We start from the raw sequence: 14,755 nt of genomic DNA on the forward strand, positions 1-14,755 counted from the left end.
ACGTGTATGTATCTGCTCTCCTTCCCCACTGGGTGGGAATGACCTCTCACTCCTTGAAACACATCCTAAAGGAAGATAAAAAGTTTATTGAGGTGAGCACCATCGCCTCCCCCTCTACCTGAAGAGAAGCCTCAAGGGGGCTGGCACTGGGCCTCTCGCCATGTTGGGCTCCATGGGAACAAATGCCCCGCCTGCCTGCAGCAGAAGGCATCACGCCACCTTGTTGATGATGACACCCAGTTCTTCAATCTCACACTGGACTTCATCGCCCTTCTGCAACAGAGCGGGCCATGGGGCTGTCAGGCCTGAGGTGTGGCGCACACACGGCGACACATATACAGACCTGGGTTTCTCAGGTCTGAGCCAACCGTGCCAGGCTTCTGCCTGTCCTCACTCAGCCAACCTACCTTGAGGAAGACAGGAGGCTTCCTGAACACACCCACACCTGGGGGCGTCCCGGTCAGTATTATGTCCCCTGGGTAAAGAGTAACGAACCTACGGGCAGAAGGGCCAGGTGAGGTCAGGGGCTGGGGTGCCACAGCCTGGCCTGGGGGGCCCAGTGAAGCCCCCAGGTGGTGGTTGGGGCCAGGCTCCACCCCACTTACTGGGAGACCCAGGCTATCAGCTCTTCCGTCTTAAACACCATCTGGTTGGTGTTGCTGCTCTGCACCACCTCCCCATTCACTCGGCAGCAGATCTTTAGGTTGTGCGGGTCTGAAACACAAAAACGACACGTTTGGGATTCTCCCTTCTGACCCCCAACCCCCTCCTGACAACCAGGAAACGGAAGCACAGGGTGGCCTTGTAACTTGCCAGGGGAGAGGCTTGTCTGCTGGGCTCCCCACCCTGGAGTCTGTGTGGACCCTGGCCTGCCCAGGCCTCCCTGTGCCCACCACCCAGCAGAGCGCCCACCAGTGGTCACTGGGTGGGTTAACGAGGGGGTGTTCCAGACTCAAGGGGCAGAGAACAGTGGCTGGGTTTTGCCTTAAAGAACAGATCCTATCTGCAGCAGAGGCTGACTGGGCGTTATAAAGCAACAGGGTAACAGCCTGAGCAGAGTGCAGACCCCTGCACCTGACGCTCACCTGCGAAGGAGCCCTGGGCAACCAGCACTTCCGTCCTGCTTTCTGGCGTTTCACACAAGCACAAGCACACCCAGGAGCGCGGTTTAACCTCATTGGTGACTGACTGCACGGGGCACCCTGAGGCTGAACTCCACAGACAAGTCCCGCCGGGGGCTGTGCCGTCCTCTCCACCCGTCTTCTCCAGGCTCCCACTGTGCCCTTGCTGCAGCTGCTGCCGCCAGGCCACACGGTGGCTGGGGGAGGCCCTAGGGCTTAGCTCCCATCTCCTTTACTAAAGAGGGCCGGGGGCTCAGGAACAGCTGTTCCTGTGACGCTCCACGGCCGTCTCTGCTTCCTTGCTACGTAAGGACTCTCCCAGATGGTGGCAGCCAGAGGAAGCCTGACCCAGCCATCAGGAGAGAGCCCTCCCCTGTAATTCATGTCCTGAGTGCAGAGTCACCGCCTCTGCTGCTGTACGCCTCTGCAGTGGGGATGGGGAGGGAGGCCGGTGGAGAGAGCTGCTCTGGGGACGGGCCCTCGGCGGGCCACGCCCCCTCCCCTTCTGGAGAGCGGCTTCGCTGAGGCATCTATGCAGGAGCAAGGAGAGGAGTTTCCAAGCGGGCCGCCAGAGACCTACCTGGCACACTGTCCTTGGTCACCAAGGCAGGGCCCAGAGGGCAGAAGGTGTCAAAGGTTTTCCCCAGCAGCCACTGCTTTCCATTGCGCCTCATCTGCCAGTCACGGGCACTCACGTCGTGTGCCACAGTGAAGCCAGCCACATGGGCCATGGCGTCTGCAGCCTGTGGGGGGCAGGGGATTTGGCCAGATTGGAGGTCAGCTCGTGGTGACACCAAGCCCTGTCACAAAGGGTCTCAAAGCCTTGATCCCATGTTAGTGGCTGGAGATAGCCAGAGGTGGTGGTGGGTGAGGGGCAAGGCAGCATCGGGAGCCCACAGATGCCAACCACTTCCCAGTGCCAGGACAGTGGGCCCTCTCTCCCTCACCTTGATGTACTTGCCTCTCTTTCCAATGACCACGGCCAGCTCCACCTCCCAGTCCACCTCCTGTAGGGCGGGAAAGGGGCAGTAAGCTGCCTGGCTCTGGGCTCCGTTATTCCGCTGAGGGGCTCCTGCCACGGGGCCAGGCCTCTGAACGGTGGGGTGGCTGCCGGCCCGGGTGTGGAAGACCACAACCCTAGGGGAGGGCCATAGGGGAGGGCCCGCAGGGGAGGTGTCACGCGCAGGCCACAGCCTTGGGGCAGTGGAGGCAGCCCCGCTGGAGGCAGGCAGAGTGACTCCAGTGACGGCGGAAGAGCAACGTTTTTCTGGGGTCAGGCGGGGTGGGGGCATTCAACCAAAATCACTCTTGATACTTCCAAAAAAGGATAAACACCGAATAACAATAGCTAACCCTACTGGTTTGCCAGGCACTATTCTAAGTGCTTTAATGCACTAACTCACTTAAATAATAACAAGATCGACATGCCAAAATAAACATGGGCCAAAGGCTTGAATAAGCAGTTCACAAAAATACACAGGGCCACAAAAAGGAAAACATGCTCAGCCCGTTCCAGTTCCATAATCAGCAAAGTGCAAATATGAAGTAGTCACAAGTTAGCCAGGCAAACTGACTTTTCTAATAGTAACCACCATGAACACAAAGAACTGGATTCCTTGGGGATGTGGCCAAGTCTATGTCGGCAAGGAGAGTGCAAGAAGCCTGGAACTGCTCGGCCAGAGGAAGGAAGTGCTCAGTGATGCGGTGGGGGCCGTTCGAAAGCCGCCCCATGACCAAACTGAGCTCCTCTCAGTATCGGAAAGAATGTCAATGATGGACTATGGACCATGACATACTGGATAAAAGTAAAAGTCAGGAATTTACAGTGATAAAGGGACAGGGCTAAAACAAAAAAACAAGCAGTGTTTCTCCACAGAATACCGGCTAATAAAAGTAGAAGGCATGACAGAAAGAAAAAAGTCACCTTCTTCTAATCCTCACTGCAGTAATGGACTCAGGGTAGGACGACCAGATGATCCCTGAAGAGCACCTGCGGGGCAAATAAGATAGCCACGCGGTTTCAGGGACTCCTCTGCAGACGGTTTACTAGTCACCACAGGGAAAGGCGCCTTTCCACGCAGAGGCGACGTGAGCACCAAGGAACCTAGGCGGCCAAACTTCAGGACCAGGAGAAACTGGATGTGGTGCAAGCACGCACCTGCTGCCTCAGACAATGCTGCTGTCCCGCCCCACGCCCCCTCCCAGACTGAGAGCCAGACCCCACTGTGACGGCGTGAGAGGCGATGCGGTCATGGGACGTCGGCGCCCCGCCCCACGCCCCTCCCAGACTGAGAGCCAGACCCCACTGTGACGGCGTGAGAGGCGATGCAGTCGCGAGGGCAGAGCCCCCGTGAGGAAAGAGATGTCAGAGAGCGCACTCCCATGACCATGCTGAAGACAGGCGCCTGTGGGCCAGAAGGGCGCCCTCGCCAGGCACACAATCTGCTGCTCCCTGCTCTTGGCCTCTTCCCAGCCTCTAGAATTTCAGGAACTCAGCGTCTTGCTTTATAAGTCACCCATTCCACAGTGTTTTTACAGCAGCCTGACAGATTAACCTGTGCAGAGCTCGACAGAAGTGTTTAACCCGCAGCTAATCATGACGAGCCGACCGGACAAATCCAGAGCATGAGACACGCTATGAGACAATGTGCCCGATTTCTTCAAGAAGCCCGTCGTGAAAGATAAAAAGGGAGGAAAGCTGCTTGAGACCAGGGGCCAGCAAGCTGTGGCCCACCGGCCACACCCTCGCTTGCTTGCGGCTCTGTTCCTGTAAGTGAAGTTTTCCTGGGATACATGTCCCTTCACGGACCAGCCAGGCTGCTCTCACACAGCAGTGGCGAAGCTGAGCTGTTACTGCAGACACTACTGGGTGCTCAAAGCCGAACACTTACTACTAACTGGCCCTTTGAGGAAAAGTCTGTGAATCCCTGTTCTAGACGAAAGGCACTTAGAGATACAACCAAAAACAACGTGTGACCCTGACTGATCCTGGACCAACACCAAAAATCAAAACGGGACCCAAATTAAAAGTCACCTTTGGAGGCAACTGGTAATATTCCCAGCTGCACTATATATTAGATATGGTCCATATTAACTTTCTTTGTTGTAATGGTATTATGGTCATGTAGGACATTGTCCTTATTTTCAGGAGATGTATGCTGAAGTTTATATGAGTGAATTCTTTTTTTTTTTTTTTTGCTGACAAAGCAACAGACTTTACTGGAGAGGGAAATGGCACCCCACTCCAGTCCTCTTGCCTGGAGAATTCCATGGAGGGAGGAGCCTGGTAGGCCACAGTCCATGGGGTTGCAAAGAGTCGGACACGACTGAGTGACTTCACTTCACTTCACTGGGCAGGGGCGCCTGGGTGGAGAGCAGGAGGGTAAGGAAACCCAGGAAGAGGACTGCTCCGCTATATGGCTTGCAACTATGAGTGAACTGTCTTAATGTCTATAATTTCCTTTGTAAAGTTCTTTCTACCTAACCCCCCTTTAAACAGTGTGTGTGCCTGTGGGGCATGAGGGAAGGAAAGAAGCAGAGAAGCGGGAAAGCAGGGCGGGGAGGCCAGAGAAAAGCAAACAAGACGCACATGGTGACTCCAGGTAAAGACTCTGGGCAGTCACTGCAATTTTCCCCCCAACTTTCCTATAATTTTCAAAGTATTTCTAAACTAAAAATTTAAAAGTACGAGTAAGGGTACGCACAGTGCTGGTGGACATGTAAACTGCTTTTGCAGCCGAAGGTCACTCTGGCTAATTTTTGAAACCCTGCCTATACTCTGACAAAGACATTCACATTCTAAGAGTTAATTTAAAGGAAATAATCACACATTCATGAATATGCAAAGTCTCTTCTATAAGGATATTCACTGCAACATTATAAAAGCTAAAAACTGGAAACAACCTATTTAGCAATATGAGGACTACGGAATGAATTATGGCCACTGACACAATAGGAAACTAGGCAGTGACCTAAAACCGCTGGGGAGAATATTCCATGGCATGAAAAATGTCCGTGGTGGGGAACTTAAGTAAATGGTAGGCATATGCACAGCACAGACAGAGACAGGAACAGAGAAGCCCTGGGGACTGTGTGTGGGATAAAGGGAAGCGACACAGATGAACTCACTCACACAGCAGAGGCTCACTGGCTGCAATGAACTGACGGGTGCTGGGGCAGGGGGGAAGCGATGGTTAGGGACTTTGGAATGAACATGAACACACTGCTGTGTTTAAAATGGGTAACCAACAAGGTCAGACCTTCTGTACAGCACATGGAACCCTGCTCAATGTCAGGTGGCAGCCTGGATGGGAGGGGAGTTTGCAGGAGAATGGACACATGTATAAGTACGGCCGAGTCCCTCTGCTGTTCACCTGAAACCATCACAACACGGTTAATTGGCTATTCCCCCAAAACAAAAGTTAAAAAGGAAAAAAAAAATTCTGGGAAGATCTACAGTAAAACATAAATGTTGCAGGCCCTGAACAGTGGGGACATGTGCAGCTTTTCATTTCTTTATGTATTTATATAATTTTGAAAATTATGTAATTTCTTTACACATTTTATTTATTTTCTATAAAACAAGTATATTACTTTTATAATCAAACAGGAAAACAATTAATGTCTTTTTTTCCCCCAGGAGCTGTCTTATCACTGTGTAATACCCTGAAGTTTCTGTTTAACGTGCTACTGAGCAACAGGTGGTTCCCTGAGGCTGGACGCTGAGCTCCTGTGATGGCCTTAGGGACTCGGGGTGGGGAATGGAGGGCAGGCACCCACCTGGCTCTCGGGCGGAAGGATGATGTCATCGTAGGGCCCCACGATGGCGCTGGCGAACTTGCTGAAGATGATGGGCTCCTTGGGCACAGGCACGTTCTGCTCTCTGCAGTGGTCCGCATAGTTCATGCCCACGCACACCACCTTGTCTGGCCGAGTGACTGGGGCCAGGAACGTCACCTCTGACCGTGGGAGGACTGGCAGCTGGGTGACCAGTGCTCTTCAAAAACCAGACAGGAGAGAGGGGCGTGCTGGGGAGATCCTGCAGCTGCTACCAAGCTCTGCTTTTTAAAACATACTTTCTAGATCAACCATCAGAGTCAGCGTTGAAAATCAAGCCCAGCTATTGCCCCTTGATATGCTCATCCAGTGTCGATTTCCTCTCCCCCATTAGGTAATATGGGCTTTTGCAGGTGGCTCAGTGGTAAAGAATCCACCTGCCAACGCAGGAGACGAGGGTTCAATCCCTGGGTTGGGAAGATAGCCGGGAGAAGGAAATGGCAACCCACTCTGGTATTCTTGCCTGGAAAATCTCATGGACAGAGGGGCCTGGCGAGCTACAGTCTGTGGGGTCGCAAAGAGTCTGATACTACTTAGCGACTAAACAACAACATGATATGGAATTACATAATACAGAAATACATGATGATTTCCATGTAAGTGAATTCAAAGGGTGCAACTGGGGATAAGGGAAAGCTCTGTCTTCCGCCCCTTCTCCTAGTCACCCACTCCCTCCCCACAGACAAGTGCTGTGTCCTGTATGGATCTTCAGTCACTCTGTACACTCTTCTCCCATCTTTTTCATGCCAATGACAGCATGTTATATACACCTTTTTAAATATATATATTTTAGAGATCTTACGGTATTAGCTATTGGCTAGTTAGTCTATTAGCTTCCTCTCTTTTGTACGGTTGTATATTACTGCACAGTAGATACGCCCAATTCTCTAATAAAGGACATGGAAGGAGTTTCTAATCTTGCAAAAATATGAAAGTAGGGGAAAAATACTGTTACCAACACTGTGTGCTGTCAAACATCTGTATTTATATCAGCTTAACAGGTGAAAATGACACCTCAGAGTGTTTTGAGTTTTTTAATTTAGTTTTTAATTTACTGTGCGTCAACATCTTTAGACCAGATCCCATGGGGCTCCTGGGTTCAGAGAGGCACCCACCTAATCCAACTCAAACCCAAGAACTGTCTCTAAGAACATCTTTGCAGCCCTCTCCCCTCTTAGGATCCCAGGTTCCAGCCCCTCAGGCAAGCAGGACTTAGCCCCCTCGGGAAGGCAGGGGGACAGAGTAGAATCCTGTTCCCCTCACCAAGTGTGTGGCCTTGGGGAGGTCAGTCATCCCCCCTGGGTCCCCCTGTAAACCGAGGCTATTGACACACAAGATTCCTAAGGCTCTCTGCTAAGAGAGAGGAAGCCTGCATTACTCTGATCCTTTGCAAAAGAACTACCCTGGTTCTGTTTCCCAGGGCAGGGATGGGATGGTAAGGAGCGAGAGAGAACGGGGCAGCTAAGGCAGGGTCGTGCTGCCTGCTGACTTACCTTCTCACCACTGACAGAGTGGCCTCTCCCTGCTCCAGGAACTCCACCATCGTCTTGGGCAGTGTGGGCTCAAAGGCGTTGAGGTCGATGACACCGCCGCCATCCCCCGACTCCAGGCCCAGACGGGGTCCCGTTAGGCGGGGTGCCTGGAACTGCACCAACCTCATGTCTCTGGAGAGCTGAAAGGGCCACCTCTGCGCCTGCAGGACGGTCGTGAGCAACCTCCTTCCACCAGACCCCAGCATCAGCCCCTATGGGGAGAAAGTGGGTCCCGAGGACAGAGGGCCTGAGACCATCGCTGGGGTTCCCGAAGCTCCTCGAGCTGCAGCCCAAGGCTTTTTGCCCCATCAGCCTTTCCTGGCACATGGCATGGGAAGTGGTCCAGATTTTAAGTTATTTCACCATGAATATAAGGTCATGTTTTGCTCAATTCTGTGCCTGTAATGAAACACTGAGAAGTGAAGGACCAGGAAGCCTGGCATGCTGCAGTTCACGGGGTCTCAAAGAGCCGAGCATGCCTTAGCAACTGAACAACAATGAAACACTTCTGGAGAAGCAACTACTTCATGCCAGCCACTAAGTTAGGTCCCAAGGATTCCAGTCTTCCCTCACCCAGCGCTTCCTGACAGCTTACGCTGTTCCTGGCACCGCCGAAGGAAAACAATGCAGGTCAGACACGCTCAGCCCCGCCGTCCTGCCTGCAGGGAAGGCTGATGTTCACTGATGTGGTTAAGTACGATTCAGCAGCTGAGACCACTGCTCGGGAGCCTGAGGGCCCTGCCTTGGTTAAGTTTCTTGAGGAAGTGTGGGCTAGGCTAAAATGAATAGGACGAGGAATTCATTAAAGGGGGCCCACCATGAACAAGAGACCACAGGTGAAACAGGCTCCACTCAAAGACAAGCTGACAGAAGCAATGTTTTTTTAACGCCAATTTGATCCTGTTACTCTATTTGGCCTTCCCAGATGGTGCTATGGTAAAGAACCCGCCTGCCAATGCACGAGATGCAAGAGACACAGGTTTGATTCCTGAGTCAGGAAAATCCCCTAGAGTAGGAAATAGCAACCTGCTTTAGTATTCTGGCCTGGGAAATCCCATGGCCAGAGGAGCCTGGCAGGCTACAGTCCATGGGGTCCCAATGAGTTGGATATGACTGAGCAAATAAGCACGCACGCATGGGCGAGAGTACAGGCTGCCTGGGGAGAGGCTGCAGGAGAGTTCAGGGGCCAAGCCTGACAGGGGCTTTCTCCTCTCTGGGTCCCTGGGCCATGACTGTCTCTTTCATTACTGGGTGCATGGTGCCTAGTACTGTGCCCGCCACGCAGCAGGGTCTCAGCTAGTCTCAGCTGAAAGCAGGAATGTCGGAGCAGGGGCTTAACTTTTCACTACTTGGGAAAGCTCGGTGATTATCCATCTCAGGAGGAGGTGCCATCCCTCCTCAAATCACTGAGAAAGTATCAACACGGCTCAGGTCCCATCTTGAGCTCTAGGCTCCACTCAAAGACAAAACCCATTCTTCTTTTTTTGTTTCTAAGTCTGGCCTCTGTTCCCAAAGTCCCTCCTCTTCTTGGTTCCGTGCTTTTAAAAGTAGCCCTTTATGCTTGGGCTTCCCAGGTGGCGCCTGAGTAAAGAACCTGCCTGCCAATGCAGGGAATGTAAGAGGCATGGGTTCAATCCCTGGGTCAGCAAGATCTCCTGGAGGAAGGCATGGCAACCCACTCGAGGATTCTTGCCTGGAGAATCCTATGGACAGAGAAGCCTGGTGGGCTACAGCCCATGGGGTCACAGAGCAGATACAACTGAAGCGACTTAGCATGCATTATGTTCAGGCACTTGGAGGTAATCCCAGATTCCTGGTTGTCTGATGATTTGATCTGCCTTGAGAAGTTAAACACTGATTAGATCCAGGTCTCTTGTTCTGATTGCTCACTGTGCTGGCTGATGAGTTTAACCAGAAAACCAGGAGTTTAAAACCTCCCACCCTCCTACCTTACACAAGCACCTACCACGCCACGGGCAAGGGATGTTCAAGCTACAGTGTTAGCACCCAGATACTTCACACACTAAGATTAAACAGATCCCACTGAATGCCAGGTCTTACCTTAAGTGCTTTACCTGCGATGTCTGATTTAATTCTCCTGACAACTGTGGAAGGTAGGGTCTGTTGGTCCCATTTCACAGATACACAATCTACAGTAAAGTGCTGGGACCTGAATCCAGGTCCGGGTGACACTGGAGTTCTTGATTTGGGTTAACATGTCCTCGTGTCCTCGGGGTGTTAAGCATGGGACACTTTAGCCCAGGGGTATTGATGAGAAACAGGAACCTCCAACAGGAGATTTGAAGGCTCAGGGACGCCCTGCAAGCCGTCAGCCATGCGCCGGGAAATTTGATCTGCTGGCTACTGCCTCCGGGAGAGCTGGTCACCTGCTCTCCCAGATAACCACAGGCTGACCTTCCCACGTGACAGACCCTTGCAGGTTCCCATTTCGTCCTATAGCAATCCCTCCAGGCAGAGCGCCTCATTTCACAGAAGGGGCGTTGAGGCTTCAGGTGAAGTCACCAGCCAAGGCACCTGAAAGTGGCCCCGCTGCTTCTGCGGGAATCAGCGAGCCACGGTGCCTGAGCTCAGTCCAGCTCCGGAAAAGGGTCCTTAAGCAAAAAGGCTGGGACCTGGCACGTCGCAGGCGCCATAAGCCTGCGAGACGAAGGTCTGCGCCCGGGATCGCGTGCCACTATTCACTCGTCTGGGCCCCCGCGTGGGTCCCCCAGTTTCCCTGTGTGCCTAGCTCAGTGGGCGCTCAGAAGGGCCCGCCCACCCTATTAGAGTGCTCGGAGAGGCGGGGCAGCAGCGCTCAGTCCTGCCCATCCCGGGAGGCCGGGAGGGAGGCCGAGGCCCGGCGCGCCCCGCCATCTGGCCCAGATCTAACCTACCTGGCCCCCTGCGCTGTCGGGATAGGACTCGCGGGCCCGAGACCACGATCACCCGGCGCCTGAGCGCAGGTACTGAGCTCGGGAGACAGCTACCAGCCTAGAGTTCTAACAGGGTGAGCCCAGGGGCTCCCCTAAATAAGACGTCAGCGGAGGCGGGCGCGCTCTCGTGGCGTCACGGGGACAACGGCCAATGGCAGGGCGTCTAGTTCGGTGCCGGAAGCACGTTGCGGAGGGGGCGGGCCCAGAGCTGAATGGTAGGAGATCTCTTGACCCTGCAGGCCTGCTGGCGCAGACTCCATCCGCCGGGCGCTGCGTTTCCGGAGGCACTCGCTCTCTGGTCGCCTTGCGCTTGCAAGAACCTGAAAGTGGGTGCTTCCTGAAATTTTGCGCCCTGGGCCTGCCTGAGGCCCTGCATCCGGACCAGGCCCTGCTCTGATCTTTGAGCAAAACGCAGTGGAGACCAAATTATGGCGTGCCATAATTTGACAAAGACAAGCCTTCCTATTGTGCCAGATCAGTGAAGAGAGGAGGGATGTTTGTACCCTGTTTGTACCCTGTTTGTACCCATTTTACATCTGGGCAAACCTGAGGCCGGAAGTGTTTTACTCAAGAAGTCATATTGACCCCAAGTGCAGCCTTTTACACCTTTTTAGAGCCCTGTCTTCATATGGGCTGCACACAGGGTAGGGGAGACATAACCTCCATTATTAGAAAACAGGTATTCTAGTGGAGAGGTGGTTTAATTAAACAAACAATCTTACATTCCAGGCCTCTGGCATATGAAGACACAGGAGGGGGTCTGGGCTAGAGTCCCAACACTTAATCAAGGAGCAGACCATCAAGGGCTTTATTTGCCCTAGAAAGGAGTTTGAGCCTTATCTAATCTCACGGGAGGCCACTGGAACGTCCTCAGAGGGAGTGGGTTGCATTTGAGAAGTTTTGTTCAGGGCACTCCTGCAAGGAAAGGTGTCTGAGTAAGTGATGCAGCTGAGAGCAGCGGTGGCTTGGTGTGTGGCAGAGACGGTGAAAGTTCTGAAATGTTGAGAAGGCAGAACTGACAGCCCTCAATTTTGACAGGAGGTGGGATTAAGGGGGAAAGAGGTGTAAGGCTGACTCCTAGGGGTCTGGCCTGGTAGATGGCAGTGCCATTCACCAAGACACGGGTTCCAGGGACGCAGTGTGTCTGGGGGGAGGATGGTGAGCTCAGTTTTGGGTGGGTTGTGTTTAATGTGTCTGTCTATGGGGTCTCACAGAGTTGGACACCACTGAAGCGACTTAGCAGCAGCAGCAGGTTATTAAAGGGGGTCTGGAGCTTCAGCTTTTGTCTGGCTTAAAGATGCCCGTCAGCATGCATGCATGCTAAGTCATTTCAGTCGTGTCCAACTCTGCGACCCCCATGGACAGCAGCCCATATAAATGGAACATGGTGGGTGAGTGTCATGGGTGGGGGGATGTGCTAAAGAGAGCTTAGCATAACCCCCAATCAGGAGACCCACCATGTAAGGATGAGCCAGAGAGATGGAACGGAAACAGTGAGACATGGGAACTCGTAACTTCAAAAGTTAAGTAGAGAAAGGGAAGATTAAAAAAAATAGACTCAAACCAAACTTCTACTAATGTAAACTGCAATGTCTGAGATGACAAATACCCTACAAGGCAGTGTCAACATTGCAGAAAAGAAGACTGGTGGATTTGAAAACAGCACTACAAAAAGGAAAGGGCACTGCTCAAAAAGGGAGGCCCCTGACTGCGCCCACAGCAGAACTGAGTCTGCAGTGCATCCCCGCGTGCTGCCAGCATTGTTGGAAACAAACAAAGGCAAGATTCTTGCTAAGAAAATCAATGTACATATTGAGGATGTTAAGTACTCTTTAAGAGCTGAGATGGCTTCCTGAAAAACGTGTGAGGGAAAAAACTAGAGGCACAAAGTCAGTGGGACTGCCTTGGCAGTTCACTATTGAAAACTCCACTCTTCTACCCCAGAGGGTTTGATTCTTGGTTGGGTAATGAAAATCGTGCATGCTGCCCGACGCAATAAAAAAATATTAAAATTATTTTTAAAAATATGCCAGCAGATCTTAGGTCTAGTGAGTTTTTTTTTTTTTAAACACCATTAGAAAAGACCATTTCTCTGGGAGAAATCCAAACAGCTTAATATATGTAATTAGAGGAGAGGGAAGGGGGAACAGAAAGAAAATATCTGAAGAAGTGATGACCAAGACTTTTCTAAACGTGATGAAAACTGCAAACCCAAGGTTGCCATGTCCTTCTCCAGGGGATCTTCCAAACCCAGGGATCGAACCTAGGTCTTCCACATTGCAGGTGGTTTCTTTACCATCTGAGCCACAAGGGACATGAGGAAAATGACGTCACGGCATAGCACAAGCGAGTTAGTCCATATTAGTGATAAACGGAAAAATTTAAAAGCAGCCAGAGGACTTCTACGTCCAGAAAAATGGAGAAGCATTTGTCTTTAAGTACAACTAAAAACCTACACAAAGCAATCGTAAGACTCTGAAAAAAGATGAGCAGGCCGGCCGGCACGGGGTCTGCACAGCCACGAGGTGACACAGCCATGAATTCTCTGGGCTCTTTTTTCTCATATATCCGGACTCGGTGCTGAAAAAGCTGGCGACTGGAAATGCCAATGGGTGCAGACACAAAAAGCCCCAAGAAAATCCTGCTCTCCTTAGTCAAAGGACTGAAAAGGGACAGTCTTGCAAAACAGAAAATTTAGACAATAACTGTTGTGGCCCCCATACCCACTAGCAAAGGCGGAGTAGGAAGCCTAGATTTTCACCCTTGCCAGCCTGTAATGAAGTGCCTCAACTGTTCCCCCATGTCAGAGTGGCGAACAGGGTGGGTCAGAGAAGGGCAGGTGGGGAGCCTGAATTGTCCTCCCTGCTGGGTAGTAACAAGGTCACCCTCCACAGTGGAGGCCATGTGAGGAGCTGGAGTTCCCACTATGCTCAGTAACAAAGATCCTTGGGTGTCATGGAGGCTGACTTAATGAAAATGAAAAATAACATATCAAAATTTGTGGGACTCTGCTAAGACAATACTTGGAAGGAAATGTATAACTCTAAATTCTTATTTTAGAAGAGAAAATTCTCAAATCAGTAAGCTTAGCTCCTCCTGGGGGTATGTGTTAAGCCTCTTTAGCCATGTCTGACTCTTTGTGACCCCGTGGACTCTAGCCCACCAGACTTCTCTGTCCTTGGAATTCTCCAGGCAAGAATACTGGGGTGGGTTGCCATGTCCTTCTCCAGGGGATCTTCCAAACCCAGGGATCAAATCTAGGTCTTCCACATTGCAGGTGGATTCTTTACCATATGAGCCACAAGGGAAGCCCATTTGCCATGACTAAATGGGCCTTATCCAAGAATGCAAGGCTAATTCAATAACCTTGGTGAAAGTTTCATAGACATTTCACCAAACACATAATAAAAGAAAAGAAAAGAAAAAGATCAATGAAATGGGCCTAAAAGCTTCTGCTCTGCAAAAGAATGCTACAACTATGAAAGACCAAGCAACAGATTGGGAAAAAAGATTTGCAAACTACATATCTGACAAAGAACTCAGACCTAGGATATACAAAGAACACTCAAAAGTCAACAGAGAAAGGCTTCGCTAGTGGTCCAGTCGTTAAGAATGTGCTTGGCAATATAAAGGACACAGGTTTGATCCCTGGTTCAGAAAGCCTCCACATGCCACGGCGTGTGCCACAGCCACTGAGGCTGAGCTCTAGGGCTTGTGAGCCTCAGCTGTTGAGCCCATGTGCTGCAGCCACTGACGCCCACGGGCCTGGAGCCTGTGGTCAGCAGCACGAGAAGTCACTGCAGGGAGAAGCCTGCACGGCGCAGGGAAGGGTAGCCCCTGCTCGCTGCAACTAGAGAGAGTCCGTGTGCAGTGAGGAAGACCCAGCCCAGCTAAAAAGTCAACTACGTGTCTTAAAAAAAGATCTAGAAAGAAATCAACAGAGAAGAAGGCCGATGTAATTAGAACGTGGGTAAATGACATGAAGAGATGTCTCACTGAAGCAGCTATCCGATGGCAGAGGATCACGTGAAACGTGTCCGGCGTCGCTGGAGTTTCCGGGATTCACACTGAGACCAGAACGCGACGTCACTGCAAAATTATTAGAGCCGCTAAAATAAAAAATAGTGACGATCTCACGAGCTGGAGCGGGTGTGGATAACTGGATCTCTAATACATTGTTGGCGGGAATGTAAAATGTCAGAGCCAGTCTAGAAAATTGTTTGACTATTTCTTTAAAAAACTAAAGAGGCACTTATAGTACAGCCCAGCAACTGTTCTGTGGGCGCTTATGCCTGTACATGGTTATTCATGGAAGTGTTATTTGTAGTAGCTA

At 51.5% G+C, this 14,755-nt stretch overlaps 1 protein-coding gene across 2 annotated transcripts; it reads right to left on the reverse strand.

Annotated features, from left to right (window-relative positions):
• Nucleotides 1-66: 66 nt before the first annotated feature.
• Nucleotides 67-10,587, reverse strand: LOC138435679 (oxaloacetate tautomerase FAHD2B, mitochondrial). Of its 2 annotated transcripts, XM_069580604.1 has the most exons (9): nucleotides 10,384-10,575; nucleotides 9,551-9,594; nucleotides 7,451-7,701; nucleotides 5,901-6,117; nucleotides 2,069-2,128; nucleotides 1,702-1,864; nucleotides 606-714; nucleotides 408-495; nucleotides 67-273 (listed from the first exon to the last, which is right to left on the reverse strand). In XM_069580604.1, exons 3-9 carry the CDS (start codon nucleotides 7,693-7,695, stop codon nucleotides 211-213), a joined length of 945 nt encoding a protein of 314 aa, XP_069436705.1. In that variant the 5' UTR covers nucleotides 7,696-7,701; nucleotides 9,551-9,594; nucleotides 10,384-10,575; the 3' UTR covers nucleotides 67-210. The 2 variants fall into 2 exon arrangements, with proteins under 2 accessions (XP_069436705.1, XP_069436704.1); XM_069580603.1 differs by lacking the exon at nucleotides 9,551-9,594 and having other exon boundaries at nucleotides 10,384-10,587.
• Between the last annotated feature and the right edge of the window lie 4,168 nt (nucleotides 10,588-14,755).

Source organism: Ovis canadensis, chromosome 3 (genome assembly GCF_042477335.2).
Source record: "Ovis canadensis isolate MfBH-ARS-UI-01 breed Bighorn chromosome 3, ARS-UI_OviCan_v2, whole genome shotgun sequence".
In the NCBI taxonomy this organism is placed as follows: Eukaryota; Metazoa; Chordata; class Mammalia; order Artiodactyla; family Bovidae; genus Ovis; species Ovis canadensis.

Bases quoted from the DNA above. Each gene is read 5' to 3' on its own strand.
- LOC138435679 (XM_069580603.1), bottom strand. From the start codon at position 7,695: ATGCTGGGGTCTGGTGGAAGGAGGTTGCTCACGACCGTCCTGCAGGCG. The intron at 1,865-2,068 runs GTGAGGGAGAGA...TGCCCCCCACAG, and splicing joins AGAGAGGCAAGTACATCAAG to GCTGCAGACGCCATGGCCCA. The intron at 715-1,701 runs GTAGGTCTCTGG...TTTGTGTTTCAG, and splicing joins GACCAAGGACAGTGTGCCAG to ACCCGCACAACCTAAAGATC.